Genomic DNA, 25,586 nt, shown 5'->3' with positions numbered 1-25,586 from the left:
TTTCCTTCCCCGGGCCTCAGTTTCTCCAGCTATACCATCTAAAACTGCTGGCGCTCTCTGTTCCTCTCAACCAATTTTTTCCCAGGCCGCCAGGTGGCGACCGAAGGCCGGCACCGCTGGCAGACGTCACGCATGCGCACTGCAGGCGGCGCGCCGCCTTCGCACGCCCTGTGTGCGTCACTTCCGGCGCGAGGGGCCCGGCCGGCCCGGCAAGGAGTGCGGGTCGGTTTTGTGCGCGTTGCCGGACGAGGCTCCCGCCACCCAGTGACCCGCGCTCCGCCCCGTAGCCGGCCGGTGAGTGCCCGCGAGTCTGTCCGTGTGCCCTGCGGCCCGGGGAGAGGGACCCCTGAGAGGGAGGGACAACCGGAAGTGGAGGACCTGAGGAAAGAGAGACCCCAGGAGATGGGGACATCCGGGGAAGGGGTTGTTTGGTCCAGGAGGGCCCTGTCCCCTATCCCTTGTGTGGGAATCGGGCCGCCCCTTATGTGGGAACCGGACCTTGCAACGTCTGGGTTGACGGCGGGCTACATGCCCTCATCCTGTTTCGCTGGACTAAGGGACTTTACACTATAGTCGCCAATTTACCTGCCCGGAAAACTCCCGCCGAAAAAGCCCAACTTAAGCCCCCTATGCTTTGAGTCTCTTTACATTGGGGGCTGACGCCATCTTCAGCTCAGCTCGGCTGTTACTATGCCACAATAAACTTTACTTAACCCCTTTGGCCTTGTGCGTTCCTCTTTTGGGGAACCTCACCTTTGGTGCCAAAACCCAGGAGGATGTGGTGCAGGCTTAGTGGCCCTTCCTCTGGGCCCCGAGGTTATTGGTTTGCACCTCACAGAGCAGTGGGCTGTGGCAGCTCGCACGGGCCACCTGCCGGATCCTAACTCTTTCTTGGGCTCTGAGGGGTTTAGCCTTAACTTTCCAAATCCTCCTTGAACCCAGCCAGGGAGGATGCTGGATCAGGAGCTTCATTGTTGACCTGCCAGTCCACATTGGTCACTTAATTTTCGGGTGAGCGGTTATCCATCTCTTCTCGGGGCTTCTGTCTCTCGTTCTCTGGCAAATACTAGCACGAGGTCAGAAGACTCCTCAGCCTCCTGGTCTTGAGTTCTGAACTGGGGATGCCTGACTCAGAAAGAACCCCTTTCCTCTACCAGACGGACTCTCAGTGGGGACACCCACCCAAAGAGCCGTTTCCTCCACTGTGATCTCCCACTTGCCCTCCTCTTTTCCTTGTCGTGGTCATCCTCTTCATCATGGGGAACAGACCCTCCACATCCTCCCGTACCGCCCCTCTTGGCTGCCTTTTAAGGAAACCCGGACAACCTCAGCCTCCAGGGTGATATCAGACCCAAGCATCTCATCTTCTGTTGTAACACTGCTTGGCCACAATATAAATTGGAAAATGGGTCTTAGTGTCCTGAGAAGAGCACCTTTGATTGTAATACGCCACGAGACCTTGATGACTTCTGTCACCATAATGGAAAGTAGTCTGAAGTTCTCTACGTCCAGGCCTTCTTCACTTTCCACTCCAGACCCTCTCTGTAAATCCTGCTCTACTTACCACATTTTACTTCTTTACTCAAGACACTATTTCTCTTCGGTCTGAAACCGAAATGTCCTCTTTCGATCCCATTGATTATGGGCCACCACCCTCTAGGCCCCTACACCCATATGTTCCTCTTTCAGCTGACCCCTAGAAGACCACCCCCCCCCCTTCCTTCCTCCCTTAATCCCTTGGCTCCTGATGAGGCCAGCCTAGATCCCTCAGAACCCTTCCCCTTACACATGTGTTCTCGAGCTCATCCCCAGGAACCTACCACTATATTTCCTTTAAGGGAGGTTGCAGGAGCCAAGGGTATAGTCCACGTTCATGTCCCCTTCTCCATGGCCAACCTCTCTCAGACTAAGAAAAAGTTAGGGTCTTTCTCCACCAACCCCACTACTTATATTAAGGAATTTGAATACCTAACTCAATCCTGTGATCTTACCTGGCATGACTTCTACATTATCCTTTCTTCTACTCTTTCTTCTGAAGAAGAGTCTGGCTGGCCGCTCAGGGTCAGGCCGATAACCTCCACCAGCAAGATAATTCACAGTTCGTGGGGACAGTAGCTGTCCCAGACAGGACCCCAACTGGAACTATCAGATAGATTCCCCAGGTAGCTGACACCGAAATCATATGGTAACTTGCCTCATAGCAGGGCTTCAGAAATCACACAAGGCAGTTAATTATGAAAAACTCAAAGAGATCAGCCAAGGTCCAGACGAGAATCCTGCCATCTTTCTTCCTTGTCTAACAGGCTCTCCAAAAATACACAAAACTAGACCCATCTTCAGCAGAAGGTCTCCGCTTCCTAAGTACTCATTTCATTTCTCAGTTGGCTCCTGGCATCAGATGCAAATTACAAAGGCTGAAGGATGGCCCTCAAACCCCACAAACGGACTTCTTAAATGTTGCTTTTAAGGTTTTTGATAATAGAGGTGAGGAAACAATTGGAAACTTAAAAGGGATCAGGCTAAATGCCAGATGCTGGTGGCAGCATCTGAGTTCCCAGAAATAAGCAAACTTCTAAGGGCAGAACCTGCAAGGCCCCTCTGGGCCCCCTGCCTTAAGTGTGACCCTGGGCCAAAGGTTGCCCTAATCCTCGTCCTCCTCCAGGCCCTTATCCACGCTGCAGCAAGAAAGGTCACTGGAAAGTTGACTGTGACCTGCGCCCTCACGGGAGGGTCACATCTCTTCCCAACAAAAAACCGAAGCAACTGGACCTCAGCCTGCCCAGCCTTCTAGGCCTCATCACTGAAGACTGAGGGTGCCCGGGCCCCACTGCCCCCACGCCTATCACTCCTTCGGAGCCCAGGGTAACTCTGCTAGTGGCAGGTAAGCCAATCTTCTTTCTTATTGATATGGGGGCCACTTCGCCTTACCTGAATTTGAGGGTCCTACCTGCCCCTCTCAAGTCTCCATTGTGGGAGTTGATGGTCTAATCTTCAAGCCTCTAATCACACCCTCCCTAAATTGTCTCTTACTAGAAACACCTTTCAGTCACTCCTAGTCCTTCCCAGGTGCCCAACCCCAGCCCTTGGCAGAGACATTTAATCAAAATTCAGAGCCTCGCTTAATGCTTCTCTGTCTCACTTCTAATTCAGACCCATCCCTCCTCCTCGCTAAGCCCAAACCAGATAAATTACCCCTTCCAACTTCTCTAGTCACACCCAAGGTCTAGGATACCTCCACCCCTTCCATAGTGCAACATCACTCTCCTATCCACATAAACCTAAAAGACCCTTCAGTGTGCCCCTTTCAACCCCAGTGCCCCTTATCCTTAGAAAGCAGACAGGCCTCTAACCCATTACACAGGGCCTTCTATCCCAAAATCTCCTAAGGCCCACTCACTCCCCATACAGCACCCCAGCCTTACCTGTCAGAAAGCCAAATGGCTCATACTGCTTAGTCCAGGGCCTCTGCATCATAAACCAGCAGTCCTCCCAACCCACCTAGTAGCACCCGACCCCTACATCCTCCTATCCCTATTCCCCCACACACTTCCTAATTCACTGTAATTGGCCTAAAAGATGCATTCTTCACCATTCCTCTCCACCCAGACTCCCAAAATCTCTTTGCTTTTACCTGGACAGGTCCTGTTACCCATGAATCCCAACAATTACCTGGACTGTCCTTCCCCGAGGTTTCTGAGATAGACCCCATTTTTTCGGACAAGGCTTAGCATCAGATCTGGCAAAACTAGATCTCCATCCCAGCACTATTCTCCTATATGTAGATGATCTCCTCCTTTGTAGTCCATCTTATCTTCTTATAAACACACAGCTAGTCCCTAAGAAAGCCTAACTTTCTTCCTCTCAAGTCATTTATCTTGACCTCTCCATTACCCCACAACATCGTGCCATTACCTTAGACAGAAAAGACCTCATTGCCTCCCCCTCACCTCCCACCTCAAAACAAGAGCTCCTCTCTTTCCTCTGTTTAGCGGAGGTTCTCCACCTTTGGGTTCTTAACTTCAGCATTCTCGCTCACCCTTTATATCAGGCCTCTGAAGGTCCTTTGACTGAACTATTATATCTCACCATTAACATGAGCCCTTTCTTCTGGAAGTTACAGCAGGCCCTTATGTGAGCCCTAGCTCTTCCCCATCCCAGCCTCTCCAAACCTTTTAAACTTTATGGAGAGGGGAGGAATAGCACTCGGACTTTCAGGATGAGTTCAGGGACCCGACACGCGCTAGTCGCCTACCAGAACAATTAGATACTGCAGGAGGGGGTTGGCCAGCCTGTGTAAGAGCCCTGGCGGCGGCTGCCGTTCTAGTTCCTGAAAGTCAGAAACTCGCATTCGGACCACCCGTCACAGTCTATTCTTCATAGAACCTCCCTGGCCTAGTAGCACACAAAGCTACCCCAAATCTCTCTCCATCCAGAATATGAACTTTTCACATGATCTTTGTTGAATCTCCCCATGTTACCCTAGCCACATGCCCTCCACTCAGTCCCATCCCCAACAGAGAGACTTCACACTCCTGTATAGAAATCCTCAACCTTCAGACTGCCTGTTTCCCAAACATAACAGACTCTTCCTTACCCACTGCCTCTCACACTGGGTTTAATGATGGTAGTTCTTTCTCCCAGGATGAGAAAAGGCTGGCAGACTATGCAGTAGTTTCTCACAGCAGTCATAGAATCTAGTCCCCTTCCTGTAGGGACTCCCTCTCAAAAGGCAGAATTAATCGCCCTCACCAAAGTGTTAACCTTAGCACCTAGGCAGGAGGTTACCATTTATACAGATTCCAAATATGCCTTCCACATTCTCCATTCACATGCCTCAATTTGGGAAGAAAGAGGATTTCTTACCACCAAAGGCTCTCCTGTGACCGATGTTCCCTTAATCCTTAAACTTTTTCAGATAGCTCATCTCCCCGAGGCAGCAGCAGGAGTTGGCTATAAGGGGCGCCAGGCAGGAAACGACCCCATCATACAGGGCAATAATAAGGGAGATCAAGAGGCCAAAAGCACTGTGCAGCCACCACCCACTTCCTCCCAACTCTTAGCTGTTTCTCCTCTCACACCACAACACTCTCCTAAAGAGCAGCAGTCTCTCCTCAAGCTTGGAGCAGATAAGGAAGACCCCTGGTGAGAGGTGCAAGGAAGGTATATTTTACCACAGGGCCAAGCTCAAAATATCCTACAAGGTATTCATAACTCTACACATTGGATTTAGACCACTTTTATACCTCCTAAAACCCCTCATTACCTGCAATAACTTTGACATTCTCCTTCGAGATATTGTGAAAATTGCTCTATCTGCCCCACAATCTCCCCCGCAGGGATACATACACCCTCCTTCCTTTCCCACCAGTCGGGCTAGAGGCAGCAGCCCTGGAAAAGACTAGCAAATCGCTTTACACACATGCCCCCCAACAGGAAAACCCGACACTTACCCTTGTAGATACCTTCTCTGGATGGGTCAAGGCTTTCCCCACCACCTCTGAGAGGTCTTCTGAAGTTGCCTAGGCACTTCTAAATGACCTTATTCCTTGCTTCGGACTACCCGCCTCACTACAGTCAGATAATGGCCCAGCCTGCATATCTCAAATGACACAGGAAGTCAGCTCAATCAATTCAGTGGAACGTACACACTCCTTATCGATGTCAGTCCTCAGGAAAAGTAGAAAAAGCTAATAAAAACCCAGTTAACTAAACAGTCTAGAGATTAAAGAACTCAGATGTACCTTCATGCACATCAGGGCTCCCCCTTGGGCCTCCTCTTTTCTCAGCCCCTTTGAACTCATGTACGGAAGACCTTTCCTTCCCATCCACGACATCCCCCTGTGGAGATTACATACCCATGCTAAACTAATTAGACAAATACTGAGAGACCATGCAGACCGAGTCCTGTCAAGGCCATTCACAGGAAATCTTCCACCTGTTCCTGTAATTCCTGGTATTGGGTCCTAATTAAGAATCTCTACTCAGATCGTAAACCAAGATGGCAAGGCCCTCACCAGGTACTTCTAACCATTCCAACTGCAGCTAAGATTATTGGACACCCAACCGGTTCCATCTTTCCAGACTAAAATAAGGAACCAAGTATGACTGGATATCCCAAATACCACAGCTGTTCCATTGAACCTATAAAGTTTCGGCTAACCTGAATTCCTGAAGGAGAGGACAAATGAGTGAACTTTACTGTCCCTGTTCCTTCTGTTCAGGTTTGGACTCGTCCCTTCTTCCAGAATAGATAACACCACTACCCCCAACAAATTCAGCCTGAGCACAGCCTCCCCTTCTTCTCTGTCTCAGCATTTTAACTTTTGCGGGAATCACTTTTACAGGGAAACTTTGATTACTCTTGGACCTGTATCACTCATCTGTTAGACTCGTGGGGCGAAGGTCCTCATCACCTAGGTCAAGGACACCTCCCATATCCACCCTGTTAACTCTACTCACTTATCTCTCCCACCGGTCGTCTGCCTCCTCTTCGGCTTCCCTACAGAGCTTTCTCACGACTAATCCTGAGTGTTCTCTCAGCCTCACCCATCCATTCTCTTCTCAGCAAGTCCACATAGGTCAAGGACTGCCGGCTTTGGCTTTCCCTCTCTTCCTCAGCATGTTCTGCCCTCCTCATTCCCCTCATCAAATGGGACCAAGCACAAACAACCCTTTCATAGCAAAAAGAAGGGGATCCGTTTTCCTTGAAAGAGCAGATACTCTCCTTAGAATTTATTCCACAGTACAGGCTAATCAAGCTTCTGATCTCTGTAATACCTATACCCAATCTCTTGCAAAGGAAGCACATCCCTCTATACCGGTAATAGGACCCACAACCCTAACTACCCCTTGAATTTCCAAGTCTCCCCTTTGTTTCACAAGGATTGATAACATATTTGTAGGACACCTACCCTCCAATCTATGTAACTAGATGGTTACAGTCCAACTACCTAACAGCCACTGGACTCAATAGATAGACTTACTCGGTCTCCCCAGAGGCTAATGGTCTCTTCCTACAACCCGTCCACTTCACAAGTTATCCTGCAGTCCTTGCGACCTCTCACAACTATTCCATACCCTCCTCCTCCTCCTTCCTTGGCTTTCGACTGTCTCTGCAGTTCCCCAACACTTTCATTGCAGACCTACTAATACTTCCACTCACCTGTCCCCCTTAACTAGAGCTGCTATAGCGACAACTCTTCTGAGCCCCAGAAAGGGCTCACGGGAACAACCTACCCTCTTACCCATTTGTTCTCCATACACATTTCCATTTGTATACCCAACAAAGGGGTCTTCTTTCTATGTGGAACTAGCGCTTACCTCTGCCTTCCCACTAACTGGACTGGAACTTGCACTCTAGTCTATCTGTCTTCAAATATAGAAATAGCCTCCAATAGTCAGCCCCTACCAGTCCGCATCGCACACTATATGAGACATAAAAGGGCTCTTCAGGTCATGCCATTCTTAGTCACACTTGGGGTTACTACCGGACTGAGAACAGGCACAGGGGGACTTGCCACCACTCTGTCTTACTTCAAAGCATTATCCAGTGACTTCCAAGAAAGCCTAGATGAAATTGCCAAAAGTATAGTTCACTTACAGAATCAAATTGACTCCCTAGCAGCCGTCACTTTACAGAACAGATGAGGGCTAGATCTCCTGGTGGCTGAAAAAGGAGGTCTCTGCCTCTTTTTAGAGGAAGAATGTTGTTTTTATGTTAACCAATCAGGACTAGTAAGAGATGCAGCTAAAAAAACTAAAGTACAGAGCCAATAAGATTAGAGAGCACCAAACAAATTCTTGGGACACCTGGATAAAAAACACCTGGGTTACCGGGCTCTTACCCTTCGTGGGGCCTCTAACCCTCGTTTTTGTCTTTGGGCCTTGTGTACTGCGCCAGATTTCTTCTCTTCTCTGGGACCATTTTCACTCATTTACCAACCAATCATGCTACCTCACTCCGGGTCACAGTATCAAACCCTCCGGCTGGCAGAACCTACCACTCTCTGCCACACTCCAGGCTGACCGTCTACTACCAGGTCCCACTGTCCCTATTCCATAAAACAAAAGGCTGGAATGTTAGGTCCAAGAGGGCCCTATCCCTTACCCCTTTTGGGTGCTTGACCTTGCAATATCTGGGTTGGCAATGGATTCATGCTCACATCTTGTTGCACTGGACTAAAGGACTTTCCACCATACCTGCCAGTTTACCCACCTAGAGAACTGCCAAAAACTCCCACCTTAAGCCACATATAAGCTTTGAGTCTCTTTACATTGGGGGCTGATGCCATCTTCAGCTCAGCCTGGCTGTTATTATCCCGCAATAAACTTGACTTAACCCCTGTGACCTTGTGCGTTCCTCCTTCAGCGAACCTAACAGGTGACGACTGGAAGTGGGCCTTGGAAGGCCGTCGATGGGACGTGGGGTCTCTGGGGCTCCCAGAACCATGGCATTCTGACCTCCCCTTGTTCGGGCGGGGTGGGAAGGAAGGCGATGCTCGCAGGGTGATAGGCTGACGAACGGTGTTCGCAGCCCATCCAGCCCGCCCATCCGTTTATTCACCGTTCTGTGACCGAGCCCTGCTCTGTGCTTGACACTGCCAATACCCTGGAGGTCAGGTGGGGCGTAGAGCCCAGTGTGGGGCTAGACACAGCCTTCTCTGCTTCTCTGGGTGCGGACCCTTGGGCACATCGCATCATCCACCAGTAGTTCCTGAGCATCGTCGTGTGCCAGGCACTGGGGATGGCTGTGAACGTGCCATACGAATTGCCCTCGTGGGATTTACATCTAGTGGCCAGGTTCCTCCTTTGCAAATGGAAACGGTTATAGTGTTTGCACCAAATATTGTGAAGATTAAATGAGAGACAGATGCAAAGTGCTTATCATGGTGCTTAAAACGTGGTAAAATGCTCAAGTACATGTTATCTTTTCGTTATTGCACTATAAGGTAAACTTCATAAGGCAAAGAGTCATATTGTTCTTCTGTGTGCCCCATGCCTGTGAGCACAGCACCTGACAAATGCTAGGTGATCAGTAACTGTTTGATAGTGAACGGATGGTAAAACTGACTGAGGAGTTTCATGTAAAGACCCATGGCACTGGAGTGCCATTTCTGAAAGAAATAGGAACTTGGTGCTGTGGAAAACTAGAGCGAGTCATCCTGGGGAATCAGGGAAGACTTCACCGAGGAGGTGACATGGACACTGAGCCTAGAAGGTGATGAGTTGTCTGGTTAGGAAAAAAATGAGAGGAAATTCCAGGCAGTGGTATCAAAAATGCATGAGGTATTCTGAGATGGTGGGTCATAAGATGGTTTTGACTGGCATTTAATGTGCGTTGAGGAGGAAGGATGGGAGAGAGGCTGGAGAGGGGACTTCGAGGCTAGGACATGGACTTGGACACGACAGTCTGCCTCCTGGGTAAGCACCGAATTGGGATTACAGATACCTGTTGATGACTCCCATGGAAACAAGCCCAGGGTGGGTCCTGTGAACTATGATTGTTGCTCCATTTTTCACTCTTCTGCATACCTCCACCAAGCAGATTAAACTCATTCGACAAATATTTATGGAGCGCAGACTATGTGTCTGACACCCTGTTAGGTACTGGGTTTAAGATGATGAACAAGACAGATGTGAATGCTGCCCACAGATAACCCACAGACGATTACAGTGGAGTTGGGGAAGAGCTATGTTAGAGAGCTCCAGTGGGAAGTCTCCTAACCTGGCCTGGGGCCAGAGAAGGCCTCCTGCTAAAGTTCTTCCTGGCCCTCAAAGCTCTGTACCAGTGGGACCCCCAGTACCTCTCTAAACTCATCTGCTAATACACTCCGCTTTGCTCGTTTGGCTGTAGCCACACTGGCCTCCTCACTGTTTTTCATAAAAGCCAGCATGTTCCTGCATCAGGCTTTGCCCTGGCTCTTCCCCCAGATACCTGCATGGCTTGTTCCCTTGTCTCCTTTGTCTTGCGCAAATGTCGCCTGGGTGAGGCCTGCCCTGACCACCCTATTTATAATTCTGACTTCTATCCCCAGGTCCATCCAACCCCCCACCCTACTTTATTCCTCTCCATTGTGCTTACCGTCTGCTAATAGACTATAGTGCCCCCTACTAGTATATAAGCTCAATGAAGACAGAATTTTTTAGTTTTTCACTGCTGTGTTCCCAATGCCTGGAGGAGGACCTGATACATAGCAATTGCTCACTGGTTGTTGAATGAATGAAATGTCATGTAGAACTTAAGGGTAAATTAGTCAGGTGACAAGCGAGCAAAAGCGTACTAGTCAGAGAAAACAGGATGTGCGGAAGACAAGGAGACACTTTTGGGAGAGAGTGGAAGAAGCCGGGTAGGGCCGGAGGTTAGAATGTAAAAATGGAGCGGGCAGACCTAAGATTCAGAGGGAGTGACCTGGTTGCTGTGGACTGGGGGGAGGCTGGCTGTGTGCCGAGACCCCTGAGGCGGTCCCTGCCTTCCTGCTGAGCTCGGCGTGGGGCATCCGTGGCAGCGCACGGACAAGAGCGTGGGCCTTGGAACAGGACGGCCCTGCTGCTGCCTTATTCCTGGGATACCTAAGGCAGCCGTTTTGTTTTTGTTTTTCATTCCGATCAGTGTGTTGATCAGGTCGCCTAAGAAGCAGACACTAGGATGAGATGAGGAATTTGCTGGAGGCAACGCCCATGAAGCACAGAGAGAGGGGAGCTGGAGAAGTCGGGGAGAGCCCTCGGCCAGCCACGCGAGCCCGGGCCCTGTGGAGGAGGTTTGGGCAGGAAGTCCCAGACTGCAGTGCAGTTCCACGAAAGATCCAGCCAGGCTGCTAGGGAGTCCTCGAGGCAGAGCTGCCTGTTAGAGGAGCCGCATGTTTTAGTCCTTGGCTGGGGACAGTCTGTGGAAATTGTGACATCCACTGGGATGATGGATCCAGAGGGACAGCAGCTGGGGCCATCCATCACTTTTTCTACACCCCAGCGGGAAATCTGATGAGCTCAGTTTTGTTGCTGCCATGATAAGTCACATGTGTATATGGTTAAAAAAAAAAAAAATCAGTACAGTAGAAAGTCTTTCCCATCTCGAATATCTAGTTCTCTAGGTCTGTTTTCTGGGAACCATTGGTAACAGTTTCTTGCATCTCCTTCCAGAAATTTTAGGTGCTTTCACAAGTGTGTGTGTGTGTGTGTGTGTGTGTGTGTGTGTGTGTTGCAAATATAAATGCAATTATTGTATGTACACTGTTCTGCAACCTGCTTTCTTTTTCCTTAACATATCAATATATGAAAATTTGCCTAACTCCTTTTCATGACTAGATAGTATCCCATTCATACAGTGATATTATTTAGCGAGTCTCCAGCCGGTATATAAAGTATTTTCAGTCTTTTGCCATTATAATCAATCTTTGTAATGGCCATCCTTGTATACATATTTTGTACACACATATAAGTATATGTACCAAAAATGAAAAGCTGGGCCAAAGGGTATGTGCTTTTAAAGTTTGATATTGACAAACTGTTGCCTAAAGAGGCTATGTCGATTTATTCTCCCATCAACAGCAAGCATATCAGAGTACCCTTTTATATTTTTGCCAGTCTGCATTTGAGAGTTGTTTTAATTCAAATTTCTTTAATTACAAGTAAGGTCGAGGGCCTGTTCATACATCTGTAAGCAAGGCCATGATGTCTGATGAGGAGTGTGTGTATCTGGGTGACTGGGTGCCTCTGTGGAAATTGTAACTTCATTCAGTCCGGGCTTGGACCTGGGCACATGGTTCAGATCCAGTGCACTCCCCCTGGTGAGAACCACTGCTTTGAGGTTACTTGGCTTGACGAAAATCTTCCTGTCCCCCTACATCAGCTGCCCTAGAATGAGAAACGAGCTGTGGACTTTATTAACTCCTCTTGGGGCTTCTGTTTTGACAGGGATCCTGGTAGCTAATGTCAGAAGAAAGCGACTCTCTCAGAACCAGCCCTTCCGCGGCCTCGCTTTCTGAGAATGAGCTGCCGCTGGCGCCCGAGCCTCCCGGCTACGTGTGCTCACTGACAGAGGAACTGGTCACCAAGGCCAGGGAGGAGCTTCAGGAGAAGCCGGAATGGAGGCTCCGGGACGTGCAGGCCCTCCGCGACATGGTGAGGAAGGAGCGCCCGAACCTGGGCACCGCCCTGGACGACGCCTTCCTGCTGCGCTTCCTCCGGGCCCGCAAGTTCGATTACGACCGGGCCCTGCAGCTCCTGGTCAACTACCACAGCTGCAGGAGAAGCTGGCCCGAAGTCTTCACTAACCTGAAGCCATCGGCCTTAAAAGACGTCCTCGCCTCCGGGTTCCTCACCGTGCTGCCCCACACCGACCCCCGAGGCTGCCACATCCTCTGCATCCGCCCAGGTATTACGCTCGACCATTGCGGGGTGTGGACCGTCTCTCTGTGTGGGACGTGTCTGTCCAGCACCCTCTCCCCTTTCTTTTTTCCTTTTCGTCTCCCCCCCACCTTGTTTTGGTCAAAGGTCTTTTGATTGCAGATGACGAAACCTACTCAACCCAGCTTTTTTAAAAAGGGAGGAGTTAGCCTAAGGAGACAGGAGCGTCTCACAGAACCAGTGAACTAAAGGCACAGCATCTCTCTCTAGGCTCAGGGACCCAGAACCTGAATCTAGTTCGTCTCCCCTTCGGGAACCAAGCCATCTGTTCTCTCCGTCTCTGCCTGTCTGCCTGTCTGTCTGTCAGTGCGTCTCTCTGGGCCACACGTTTCTGCTGCCCTTTGCATATCTCCTTCACTCTTTCTCCATACACTGGTTTCTGCTGCCTCTGTGCACATGGTTGGATCCGGCACCCCTCAGCTCCCAGGTTTACCTACCTGGCCACCTAATTAAGCTACTTCAATACAAATTCCAGATTTCTGGGGCTGAGAAAGCTGCCTTGTTCATAGGGTACAAGCAGCGCTGCCGGCAGCCCCCGGCCCCATCCCTCTTTGTAGTAGGCGAGGTACAGATATCAGTGTGGGCTGGGCATCTCCTGGAAAGGTGTCAGTCTGCCGCGTGCCTCCTCCAACCTCTTCCTCCTTTCCTTTACATAGTTAAGCCATTGAGAGGATGCACTTTAGATTGACTTTTTGATCTTAGCACTTCACGGTGGTGATCAAAACACCTTACGTTTCTTTGGCACAGTAGTTTTCAGTTAGAGGCAGCTCCCCACCCCCATGGCATTTAGAGATGTGTGCAGACATTGTTTAGTTGACATGACGACTAAGGGATGTGAGAACTTGAGTCTCCTGATTCTTCATCCTATTATCTTCCATGACACCAGACGCATTATCAACTCAGGAGTGTTCTCCACCCCACCCCCAGCAGCAACGTTTTCTATCAGACCAGAGCTGAGACAAAACACGAAACTAGGAAGGATTGCCATGTTCTTCCCAGCAAGCCAGGAAAACGAGAGCTTGTTGGCAGCCTTCTGTGTTCATGTGTACAGATGCCTCGAAGGGATGTCTGATGGGGCTGGAGACCTCTGCCTTCAATCCCCCTCGTCACCACTTCTTTTGGTCATTTACCAAACCCTTTGGAGTCTAAGCCATTCTCTTGAGCCTTTACTATGTACCAGGCACAGTGTTAACTAAGTGCTTTATTTGCTATTTTAGGCACTTTCCAAAATGAGGGGCGTTTATTTTTAAATGAGCAATGCAGTGGAGATTTCAAGGTGCCAGGAGACCTAGAAACCAGGCAGTGGGTTTTTCTGCTGCTCCTTTGTGCTCCGCTCATAAAAGTCATGCAGAACAGTCAGATGTTACCACACTGGCTTCAGCCCTTTCCTCGTGAGATGAATTTTTTCCCCCATATGTCTGGACAGATCTAGACCCCTCCCCCACTGACTAAGCCTTGCAGGAGGAAGCATACACAGGAAGTTTTGTCCTCAGCCGCGGATTGGCTCTGCCTTTTTATGAGCTCTTTTGAGACATATGTGGTTGAAAAGGATGACAGCCAGTTATGTAGAAGCAGGGTTAATTGGCAGCAGCATTAAACAACAGCAAGTTGACACAATTTTTGGACAGAATTCTTTTTCATAGGCATTTTGCATATGTGATATATCCCCTTGGTGGCAATCGAAGGGACACACAGATCTTGGTGGGCTTTTCTTGAGAATAATGGTTAATAGTCAAAAGTTGTCACTTTCATCTTTTTCCCAAAGGAAGGAAAGACTCCTTAAATATATGGGGAGGTATTAAACAAACATCCAGCCCGGAAAAGGGGGTTTGCGCAAACTGCGGCATTGGAAAGCCCCTTGCGTCTCTGCTGTCCTCAGCATGGGCTTCCTTCTCAGACCAGCTCTCGCCTCATGGGGTCCCTGAGTGTCAGGCTTCCAGCCTCACCACTATGAGACAAAAGAGAGATCTTCCCTTTCTAAAGGGCCAGGGCCCCAGAATGAAGCCCCCTTGGCTCTAGTTGACCTGGCTTGGATCACGCACCATGGCCAGGAGTCAAGTCAGTTGTACCCAAGCATCATGGCTAGCTAGCGTGGGAGGAGGTGGTTCCCCAAGGAAAATCAGGGTGGTGTTGTGAAGATAAGGAGACATATCTGATGGCAGAAGGCACAGATGTCCATTAAGCTACTGTTAACCCCATTTTACTTCTGAGGCAATGCGGGCTCTGAGTGAGGAAGTGACTTGCCCAGGGTCACTCACCTAGTGAGAGTCAAACTCCCAGGTACATCCAGCTTCAGAGCTTATACTTTTAACTTCAGCACTTGATTGCATTTCCATTTCAGAAAGTGCTGCTGTGTTTGAGTTAAGAAACAGAAGCTGCTGAAGGTGTCCCATTTACTAACCCATGTGTAGAATATCATGCCGGTAGAATATCTTGCTTTTCTGTTTTTAAACAACACTTTTAGCCCAGAGATAAATCTTAGCCTGTCTGGTTGTTTGTATTTATTTTGTGTAACATACTGTCCGTCTCTTACAACTTCAGACAGATGGATACCAAGCAACTATCCAATTACTGAAAACATCCGCGCCATTTACTTGACGTTAGAAAAACTCATTCAGTCTGAAGAAACCCAAGTGAATGGAATTGTAATTCTTGCAGACTACAAAGGAGTGAGCTTATCAAAAGCATCTCACTTTGGCCCTTTTATAGCCAAAAAGGTGATTGGCATCCTTCAGGTATGGCCACTATTTGTCCCTTGCCTGTTCTTGTGGGTGTTTGGCTTTTCCCGGGCCCTGTCTGTTTCCCCACTATCCTATTCCTACAGTCAGAAAAATGCAAAAGCCTTGGAAAGAAATGTAAAATTCCATTACCACTCACTTCCATCAGAGTCTCTGGTAGTTTCCGAAGTCCCTTCAGTTTGGGCAAGATCAGCTTTAGGGAGAATCCAAAAACCAGAGAAATGCTTTGTGCCTTTTTTTTTTTTTTTTAGTGGGGCTGGGGTTCCAGAAGGCAGAGGAGAAATTCTCCTAACAAATGAAACAGAAATTGTGCTTCTGCCAGAGGTAATAGAGTCCGTCCTGCCCTCTGTGGGACCTAGGTTCAGGGAGCACCGTTGGACTGTTCTGGCCAGATGCTTTCATACCTCACGTTCTGTGTTTCAAAGTACAAGTCACTGGGAACCATAAAGTTCCTTACATAGCTTCACAGTATGTAATGGTTTGCAAAGTACTTTTATAGTCATTATAACCCATTCAGTCCTCAAGGAACCCTCTGAGATAGACAGGGCAAGAATTACTTTTTCTTTTTTGATAGATAGGGAAACTGAGATGTAGCCTGGCCCAGGTCTCTAGTTCATGCTGATCCAACCCGTGGGGTGCTCTCTTGGGAGCCGTGGGGCACCAGAGATGGACCAGTTCTGGCTGAAGTCCACGGTGTGTTCGAGCCCCTACTGTGCACCAGGCTGACTATTTAAACATCAGTGTCACATCGGGTCATTATCCGAAATTTGAGTTCTGGCTTTGAGGCAGCACCCGGCTTTCCTTAGCCTCTGCTCTTATTCTGCTGCCTCTGCTCAGCACCATGGAGATTCAAGCGTCAGCATAAAGAAAGAATTTGGATCAGTGTTTTTCTAGTCTTGTAAGATGATCTGAGCGACAAAGTTCCAGGGTCAAGTAAGTTTGGGAAGTGTGGTCTAGTAAGCCCTGCCCTGTGAATTTCACTGCAAACTTAAAAGCTCTGAACAATCCTGCAGTTAAGGAAACCTGTTCAACTCTGTTTAGCCTCCTGTTTCTCAAACTTCTTTACCCACCATGGAGCCCTTTTTTGCATCGGGCCCGGTGACATCCTGAGAAATACGCCTGGAGCAACAGTGACCGGAAGGTCTGAAACGTGCTAGACCCATTGGCAGGAGCTCAGGCCATTTTTTTTTGCCACCAGAGGAGCAGCTTTCTCCATGTGTTTGCCTCACTCTCTCCTAAGCCAAGGAGTCTAAGAGAGACTCCTTCCCTGAGGCGCATCTTCCCATTTCGCCCTGCACCAGGGCTGCCTTTGAGGAGGCCGCGAGAACCAGACCAGACCGGTGTTGGGGCCTAAAGTGAAGATTTACATGGAGGAGGCAGACTGTGGTAACAGACAGTTTGCAAATACGGTTTGCAAATATTTCATATGTTCTAACGTTCCTTTCCCTTCCCCCACAGGATGGTTTCCCCATTCGGATAAAAGCAGTCCATGTAGTGAATGAACCGCGAATATTTAAAGGCATTTTTGCCATCATCAAACCGTTTCTGAAGGAGAAAATAGCAAACAGAGTAAGCGATGATCCTGTTGACTTAGAGATACTTTAAATTTTTTTGCTCCCTTATTTGTGACATCTGTAAATTTATTGTGACATCAATAAAATGATCTAAGTTCATTATTTTTGCCCTGGAACTATGAACTTGGAAAGTACAGCGTTATAGAGAAAATAAATGAACAATTCTTTCTGTGACGGGAAGAACATACTATTTGATAGTAGAGAGCAGAAATCAGACTGTTGTTCCCAGAGCTTCCCTGCTCTGTCATCACCTGGACGTTTTAAAATCCTGGCCCGGGCACTGTGAACTAACATTGCGTTTGATGTGTAAGAGGCCATGGAAAAGGGTACTCATTGTGCAGGGAGTTAAAAAGAGCTGTAGCGATTTCTTTTTATAGCACCTTGGGGTTTAAAAATGCTATTTAAACCTTTCTATTTACCTAATTTGTTGTCTCACTGTATAAAGTTTGTGGAATAATTCAAGGTTTATGAGATATTTGTGTTTTTAGCTTAATTACTTAAGAAAGGATAGACGACACTTTAAAAGATGCAAGAGCCACTTAACCTTTCCCAGTGCTGTGATTGAAATGTGGTGGGTGGTATGTTTCTTCTCCTTCTCTAGGCCTGGGAACATTGTGATCCCTCTAAAGACTGGGTCTTGATATTATATTCTTTTTCAAAAAGGGAACACAGAGAGAGAGAGAGAATCTTAAGATTGCAAGGGAGGAAACTTAAAGTCCAGATCCAGGTCCCCTAGCCCTTTCCCTGAGGTTTTAATTCATCAGTTCAGGGGTAAAGCCCAAGAATCTGCTTTCAAAATCTCCTGGGTGATTCTGATGCACAGTTAGGTTGGAGAACCGCTGACTTAGTGCCTCTATGCCTGAATTTGAGCCTGCATTAGTTTTTGGAGATGCTATTCAGAATCTGCCTTTACCAAACAGCCTTTGGACCAGGTCATTTACATCTGTGAAATGACTTTATTTGTGGCTCATAATCTTCTTTTGTATGTTCATGCATTCATTTAAAAATACTAATTGCTATGTGCGCATATGTTCTAGATGAATAAAACAGGCCAAAATGTCTGCCTCAAGGAAGCTTACTTTCTAAGGAGACACAGACAATAGATTATGTATGTTATCTAGTATTAGAATGTGTTAAATGCTATAGAGAAAAAGCAGAAAAATGGGATACTAAGGGAAGGGGGAAAGGGGTCGTAGTATTCAGTAGGGTGGTCAGAGGGTGGCATCATTGAGAAGTTGCCATTTGTGCCAAGATTCGAAAGAGGCCTTACAGATATCTGGGGACCAGCAACAGTGCGAGCCTGAGGTGGGAGCGTGCCCAGCATGCTGGAGGAGCAGCAGACGGGGAGTGCGAAGAGGGGGAGGCAGAGAGGTAGCAGGGGCCGGAATGTGCCCTGCGGGCCATGAGATGGCCCCCGGCTTTTAGTCTGTGTGAGATGAGAGCCCTGGAGGGTTCCATAGAAGAGTGACATGACTAGAAAGAGCTCAGATTGTGCTGTGCCCAGGGTGAGCAGGGAGACCAGATAGGAGGCCCCCGTGGGAGTCCGGGTGAGGAATGATGGTGGCGTGATACCACTGGAGGGGCGGCAAAATGTTTGGACTCTGGATCTGTTTTTGAAGGACCAGCCAACAGGGCACAGGGTATAAGGAAAAGAGAGTGAAAGATCCTTAAACTTTTTGAGGCACTGGAAGAGTAGAGTTGCCATCAACTGTTCCTTTATTCGTTCAACAGATATTTATTTATTTGAGCACTTACTGTAAAAGTGACCGAATTACCGATTAACCTCAGGACATGTGTGTTTTCCTTTCCTTCCGCTTTAGTTTTTCCTCCATGGGTCTGACCTGAACTCTCTCCACACAAATCTTCCAAGAAGCATTCTCCCCAAGGAGTATGGGGGCACTGCTGGGGACCTGGACATCACCGCCTGGAACGAGGTGCTCCTGGCCTCGGAGGAGGACTTCGTGAGAGAATTCTGCCAACCTGTCCCGGCCTGCGACAGTATCCTGAGCCAAACCCTGCCGCCCGAGGGGCTGTCCTCAGACGTGCAGTGTGATGACTCCGTGCGGGCTGTGAAGTCACAGCTGTACTCCTGCTATTAGCCAGGCCCCCTGTGCGTCACTGTCTTTCAGTCCTTTTTCTCTCCTTCAGCAAGGCACGAAGAGAATTCGAGATCCGTGGATTCAGTCTTGCTCCTTGTAATGAAACTGCAGCGTGGAGGAAAAGCCTGTGGTACCGTGAGGGTGAGCCAAGGGTTACGCCCTGGATTACTTGAATTATTCCATGGAGGACATGGAAAACTTCCCCACTGATTCCCAAATGTTTAGAATCCCAGTTTGCAACCATTAATCCAGACACTGTATCTGGTTCTTTTACATCTCAAAGCAAGAAAAATCAGGACCAAAGTCACTTTGATGCCACATTCCAGAAGAAAATATCTTGATTGACCTGTCAGCACACTCCTGTGAAACAGTTTGGCCAAGCCTGCAAGGTGGCCATGCATGAGACTTTGGGAGTTTGTGCCTTTCACATGAACCCTAACTCCAGACTTCTGTTGCTTATCAGGAATCTTCAAGTTTAAGGTCCAGGCCACAGTTGCCATCATTGGGTTTGGAAGGCACCTAATCTGAATCAGGCATGCAGTGGGAGATTATTTGCGATCAAATTCGGGAGCCAGAGACTTCAGGCACCTCTGGGATTCATTGATTGACTCTTGCAATAGAACTCAAGTTTTCCCAAACCCATAAAGCCTTAGCCCTGGTTCTCAATAGAATCATTCAGGATCCTAGAAATATGTGATTTTGCTCAACCTAAAACAATGCATGCCAGGCCTGAATAGCTAAAAAAATTCAGGCCTAAGAATGAAGAGACCTGGGCTCCAGCCTCCAATGTGTAATGGTGGACAAGACCTGGGCCTCTGGGCCTCAGCTTTCTCATCTGTAAAATGAAGACAGATGAAATGAAGTGTAAGGTCCTTTTGGCTGCTGAGATTCTGGGGTTCAGCTTAGTTATTGAATGTTAGATATTGCTTTTCGGCCTAGAAAGATGACCGTAGATACAAGTGGCTGGATCTTGGTACATCTGGGCCTTTCCAAGAGGAATGTCTCACTGTTTTTGGCCCTGCTTTGAAAGAAACAAGTATGTATATTCCTGATACTCAGCAATACCAACTTCTTTTCGTTGTGAGGGTTAAACTTGAAAAAGATGGCTTTTGTGAGGGCAGATGAGATGACCAGGACCTTGTATGAATCCCTTCCAACCCCGAGGATCTGGTGGCGTATTGTAAACCTGGCAAGAGGGAGTGGTTAAAGCACTTGGGATTCTGGAATTTTGGTCTCTGGAAATGAACGTGAGGGCAGGTTATTGTTGGGTCACTTCTGGGGCCCCTGCCCTCCCAAACCCACTGTTTCTCTCTGTGATTCGGGCGGACACACTTCAGTCTGCCCAGCCAGACTGAATGTCAGCTCTGCATTGCCGCACTTTAGACCCTGCCTGTCCAGAACTTAGCCTTACTTAGTCCACATTAGGTGGTTCATCTGGTGGCTTTTGACCTGTTTTCCTTTCATATTCATTCCATGCAGATTTTGTTGTTAAAAAGTGATAAGTACTATGTGTTGTGTGTGTACCTTCTCTGTGTATTTATTAGGCCACCTGACAAGGTGGACAACTCAGTTAGAAAGAGAACAGTTACACTGAAATTCAAAGGCCAGTCAGTTGTGAATAAGATGTTTACCTTTATAGCACTTTTGAAAATGTCTGGAAAAGTTGGCGGAAATTACTTACCTCATTCGTGCCAATTCTAGGGAAGCTCTTTTCACCATAGATACTAACCCTGGATCCTCTGGAGACCTGGCTGAGCTGAAAGTGCCAAAATGCACCCCCCACCCCCCCGTTGCCTCTAGTTCCATCTCACAATGTGGTATGACCGGCATTGCTGAAAAGATCTGAACAGGACAAGTGGGACGGCTAAAGTAGAGGATTTAGAACCCAATTGCCTGGACGGGAGAATTGGTTAGAGGCTTTCTTAGGCCCCAAAGAGAAAAGAGAGATTAAAACAACAGCAACAACAACAGCAACAACAACAACAACAACAACAAAGGCTAGACACAGAGAGGAATGACTCAGCCCCACCACATTTCCAGGGTTTAAACTCTGCATTGCATTCCCGGCCCTATGTGACTTTACACAGGGGCGGCCAAGCTCCCCTAGAGAAATATCTCAAAGACCAGAAAGATGTTGCTCAGACCTTTCCAGCTGGACCAAGGCGCTCTTTCATTCAGCTTCTGAAAGGAGTCAGAGCCAAGGTATGTCTGCCGTCTGGAGCTGCTGTGCTTTGTTATTGGCTCCAAAGAGAGATCTGATACTTTGGCACCTCAGGAGGTTTGCACCAGGCTGCGAAACCAGGACCTCCCTGGGTGGAAATCAAGGCAGTCTCTGTGCGGCTTCCCCAGGCGCTCAAATCACTCATACCTTTTCCCCAGCAGGGAGGGCGGGGAGCACACAGGAGCCTTACCGTAGTGCAGGCCCGCTGACAGGGTGACCAGCGGCACATGGGGGAACTGGGCGTGCTTTCCTTCAGGGAAGAGCTCCAGCCCGTTTCAGACACCTGAAAATGAACTTTTTCTTAACTTCAGGGTCATGCAATATAGGGAAGGGAAAAGAGTACATCCAGAGACCTGAGTTCCAACTGCACCTTGCCGTGTGGCCGTGGACGAGCCACTGGACACTCCTGACTCTCATCATATACTAAACGGGGCTTGCACCCTGAGCTCTGAGCCCTCTGTTCCCGGCATCACCCTCACTGACACAGGGACACTCTTTTTAGAGGCCTTTTTCTTTTTTTTCCCCCCACACGGGTTAGTATCCAGGAAATGTAGGCCAGAATGCATTGGCACCTAAAGCTTCCAAACGAATTTGTAAGCTTCGGTAATGGGGCTTCCTTCCTCCTAACCCACACGCCTAAACACAATTCTGGAAAACTGTGCCTCTTCCTGGAGTCCTGTTCAACCTTCACGGGGAGAAGCTGAAACCAACGGCCACATGTGCAACCCTGGTTTCCCCTGTCACGCTTCTCGGCTTTCAGCGTGGGTGGCGTTCGTCCCTCCTACTTCATCCTGCTTTCACGAGGAGCCACTTGTCCTGAGTTTACAAAACTTCAGCGTTCAAGAAACTACATTTTTGTCAGAAAGTGTCAGCGCAGTAAGAGTATTTCGTCCGAATTCCTGTGAGATAGCCTTTCGGAATTCTCCCCAGGTGGGCAGTTTCTTTAGATGCCATCTGATTCTCATGGGATCACTTTTTCATTTGGGTAGGCAAAAGCTGTAGTACTCTTGTGGCATATTATAATACCTCACTTTAAACTTCTCAGCTGTTAAGGTTTTCTTTTGAAATCTCTTCTTTCATTTAGGAAGTAAAATGTTAGGTAATGATCTAACTGTGGCCATCCTGTGGTGTAAGAGGTTTGGAGATACCAGAAACTTACCAGCTGTTCAGGAACGATGTCAGTTCTCAGCATTAGAGAATTGTTAATTTTGTAAATCTATGTTCCTTTCTGCTCTCCTGACTCAGAAACGGTTTGCTTGGAATGTAAGGAACAGGCATCATCAGAGTCAAATATTCCTCCTCAATAGAGCTTGCTCCGTGGGGAGGCCCAGTGTGATTTGCGGATGGGGGAGCTAGTCATGTATTTCCCTTTGCACAAGTTCTCTGCTTTTCCTTTCATCGCACGGGGCGGCATGCTTAGTCAGGTGGCTGCTCTCTGGGGGTTCTTATGGATATGCCTCACCTCTTGGCACATCAGGTGGGAGCCTGTTAACAAGTGACATACTTGAAACCTCTCTGGGGCCACAAGCCTCTGACACCAACCACTCAAGTGGGGTGGGAGGTGGGCTTCTTTTCTGACCAGATTGGGGCACCATTTCAGCATTGGTCACATTCCTTACTTCAAACTGAAGTTCAGTTTGGCTTTGGGTATTAGGATGCACAATGGTGGACTCATCTACTTCATTGTTTGTTTTGACCAAAAGTTTATTTTTCTAGTGCATTTTCTAAGTCAAAGTGGTGAAAACATGTAATTTTAGTATGCATGACTGGGTCTTAAACAATAAAAATCCCTGTAAGATTGAGTGTGTGTGTGGAGTCCTTTTGTGACGGTGACAGTCTGGATAAAGGTCCTGAGGCTTTATTATTCATGGTCCTGGTGGCCTGGCAGAGCCTCCCTGCAGCCGAGACAGGAAGGGGCACTGTGGCAGCACAGCATGTCCTGCAGGTGTTGGGCTGGCTGCCTCTGAGGATCATGTACAAAGGAGGTAGATGCACACAGTGATAGAGACAATATGCAAAGTTTTCAGTTCTAGAGGTCCACATGTAACTCCCAGAGTGGGTCTGAATCCTTCCCATGATAGCGACCAAGTCCTGAGTGTTCATGTGGACTGGGCATTGATACATGGTCTCATTTAATCGTCAAGCACCCTGAATGAAGCAGTATTATTACCCCTGGGGGGAAAGTAAGACACAGAAAAGTTGAGCAGTTGGCCCAAAGACACACAACTAGTCATGTAGTAGAACTAGGATTCAAAACCAGGCTCTGACTGGTGTTAGGCTGTGCATGCTTCTATTAGCCCACAGAAGGAAACAGGGAAGGGATTTTTATACAGTAGGGAAGCATCAGTCTAAAAACTGGCTTGTTTTCTACCTTCTTGGAAAACATAAAGCAGCAGAGATTCTTAACACCTGACACCCAAAATGTAATTGAGCATTTTATTCCCGGTACGCCTGTAAGTAAACCCAGACTCCTTGGGTGGGGGCAGGGGGAGGCGGGGTGACCAGGGGATGGCTTAATCAACTCTGGTCCTCTGCATGCTTAGCCATTTCTCTCTCTGCCCCATCTGTTTCTATAGAGGAGCACGCACTCTGCCTCCAGAAGAGACAAAAGCCAGGTCCCCATGGTGGGTCTGGTGTGTTGGTGATGGCTCAGTTGAGAAATACTCTCATGCAGGATGTCCTTATACTTAACCGTTGGCTCTTGATGATGCAACAGGTAAGTACTTATATTGCAACATACCAGCTCTTCAGGTCAGCATTCCCCCAGGAAGCTGCAGACCTTAAACTCTGTTTCTCACATCTGGAAAGTTGGAGCTAATGGCTTCAAGCCTTTTTTCCTCATAGCAGTGTTATGAGGATACTTATGAGGAGGCACTTTATAAGCCACTGGAGTTATTTTCCATGTTATTAAGTCAGCATTTTCTAGTTTCTTGTCTAAAATATCTTAATTTTCCCCAGTGCGCGCTCTTCACTTAGTCCTGGCTTGGCATTCCTATAATAAATGGCAGTAAATGTTCCGTGTTATTGCATTTAAAGCTGGTAATAAACTCTTAAAGGGCGCCACTTTCCTAGGAAAAAGAAATTTTAGTCAAATGTTCACCCTCTTACCTGATTAAGGCCAGCCATTAGGGACACAGTGACCTAGTAAGATGCTAGCTACTGCCTACAGGGATTACTGACTTTCCTTTGTTGGTGACCTTTGTTCAGGGAGCCTGCTGACTCCCGTACATGTCTCTAAGCAGTCTTTATGTTGTCTCCTCTATCCGAATACGCCAAGAGACAATGGGGCTAATTGAAAAAAGTTCTTAAGCTTGGGATTTGTTTCTCTGCTTCACCTCGTACTGAGTAACTGTGGGCAAATCACTAAAAGGGGAGTATAATCACTGCCTTGCAGGAGTGTAGGTACATGTGGCCGTTTATGCGATAGCCGTTATCTGTTCTTCGCCTGAAGTACAGGCATAGTGTGGCTTGAGGCACCCAGCAGTGCTTAGGCTATCACTGAACAGGCTACTGAATGGGCACCTAGGTAACAGGACGGATACAATAGGTCAACACAAAAGGAATAAAGAGATCCCATTAGTAAGCATAAGCCTGGTCTCTGCCATCGATCCGCAGAGATCAAATATATGACTCATATTACTGAATACTCACTTTAGTTCGAATATAAAAATATATATATATAATCAGGCAAAGACTGGTAGTGGACAAAAATGCTGTTCTGATTTAAATTAAGCCTGAGTTATGACTTGGTCCAGAACACCAAAAGCACTGAAAACTGGGTCCATGGCCATCCTTTGGCAGTTATCTTTGATTAACAGGGAAGTCTTATTTTCCAACTGCGTCCCTGCAAGACCAAACTAGAAAGCCGACATCCAGCATGGGCCTACAGCTTTCTCCCAGACGTTAACTAGGTAAAAGTGGCAGCCACTGCTGCTGCCTTCGATGAACTCCTCGAGCACACCGAGGACCTCGAGGCCAGGGCCCTCCATCTGTACTCCTGAGAGACAGACAGGCTTTGTTCATGGTGCTGAAACAACAGATGACTCATCGAGAGTGAGATGACACCATGAGGTCTGATGATTCAAAATACTCCCCTGCTTTAAAGCCTGATTTGGGCTTACTCACAATGCTGACATTTATACTTGTGTATAATCCACCTGAGTCTTGAGTAACTGATTCTTAGGGTACAACCAAACACGGCAGGAACACTGCCTCCTAATTTTTAAAGAAAATCTGTTATTTCAATTAATATCAAAGTTATCATCATGAGAAAAAAATAAAAACTTTATTGGACTTTGTTACACTTATTTTACAGTTCAGTATTGCTTTTGAATTACATAAGGTAGGGGATGGTGCGCCATGTTTTTGAAGTTCAGGATCTTTGACGGCCTTAATCTGGCTGGCCCTTGTGTTAAGAAAAGTGGGGTGTCTGCTTTACATTGCCATCCCCTTCCTGTCCCCCCAACTCCCTTGCCAGCCTGTCTCTGTGCCCTAACACAAACCACTGGTAAAACACGTGGTTCCAACAATTCACATCAAGCCCTGCTTCCCT

The 25,586-nt window shown here is 47.9% G+C and overlaps 1 protein-coding gene across 3 annotated transcripts; it reads left to right on the top strand.

The window, feature by feature from the left end:
• The first annotated feature begins 202 nt into the window (after window positions 1-202).
• TTPAL (alpha tocopherol transfer protein like) lies at window positions 203-25,335 on the top strand. Of its 3 annotated transcripts, XR_004953594.1 has the most exons (7): window positions 203-294; window positions 2,663-2,881; window positions 11,911-12,370; window positions 14,944-15,137; window positions 16,599-16,709; window positions 18,535-21,015; window positions 23,611-25,335. XR_004953594.1 is itself a non-coding variant. In XM_036229371.1 (6 exons), the coding sequence occupies exons 3-6, from the start codon at window positions 11,926-11,928 to the stop codon at window positions 18,811-18,813; spliced, it is 1,029 nt and encodes a 342-aa protein (XP_036085264.1). In that variant the 5' UTR covers window positions 203-294; window positions 2,663-2,881; window positions 11,911-11,925; the 3' UTR covers window positions 18,814-22,836. The 3 variants fall into 3 exon arrangements, 2 of the variants coding, with proteins under 2 accessions (XP_036085264.1, XP_036085265.1); XM_036229371.1 differs by lacking the exon at window positions 23,611-25,335 and having other exon boundaries at window positions 18,535-22,836; XM_036229372.1 differs by lacking the exons at window positions 2,663-2,881; window positions 23,611-25,335 and having other exon boundaries at window positions 207-294; window positions 18,535-22,836.
• Window positions 25,336-25,586: the final 251 nt, after the last annotated feature.

The sequence above is a fragment of the Rousettus aegyptiacus genome, unplaced genomic scaffold, assembly GCF_014176215.1.
Source record: "Rousettus aegyptiacus isolate mRouAeg1 unplaced genomic scaffold, mRouAeg1.p scaffold_m13_p_12, whole genome shotgun sequence".
Lineage (NCBI taxonomy): Eukaryota > Metazoa > Chordata > Mammalia > Chiroptera > Pteropodidae > Rousettus > Rousettus aegyptiacus.
This window is presented reverse-complemented; position numbering and strand designations above follow the sequence as displayed.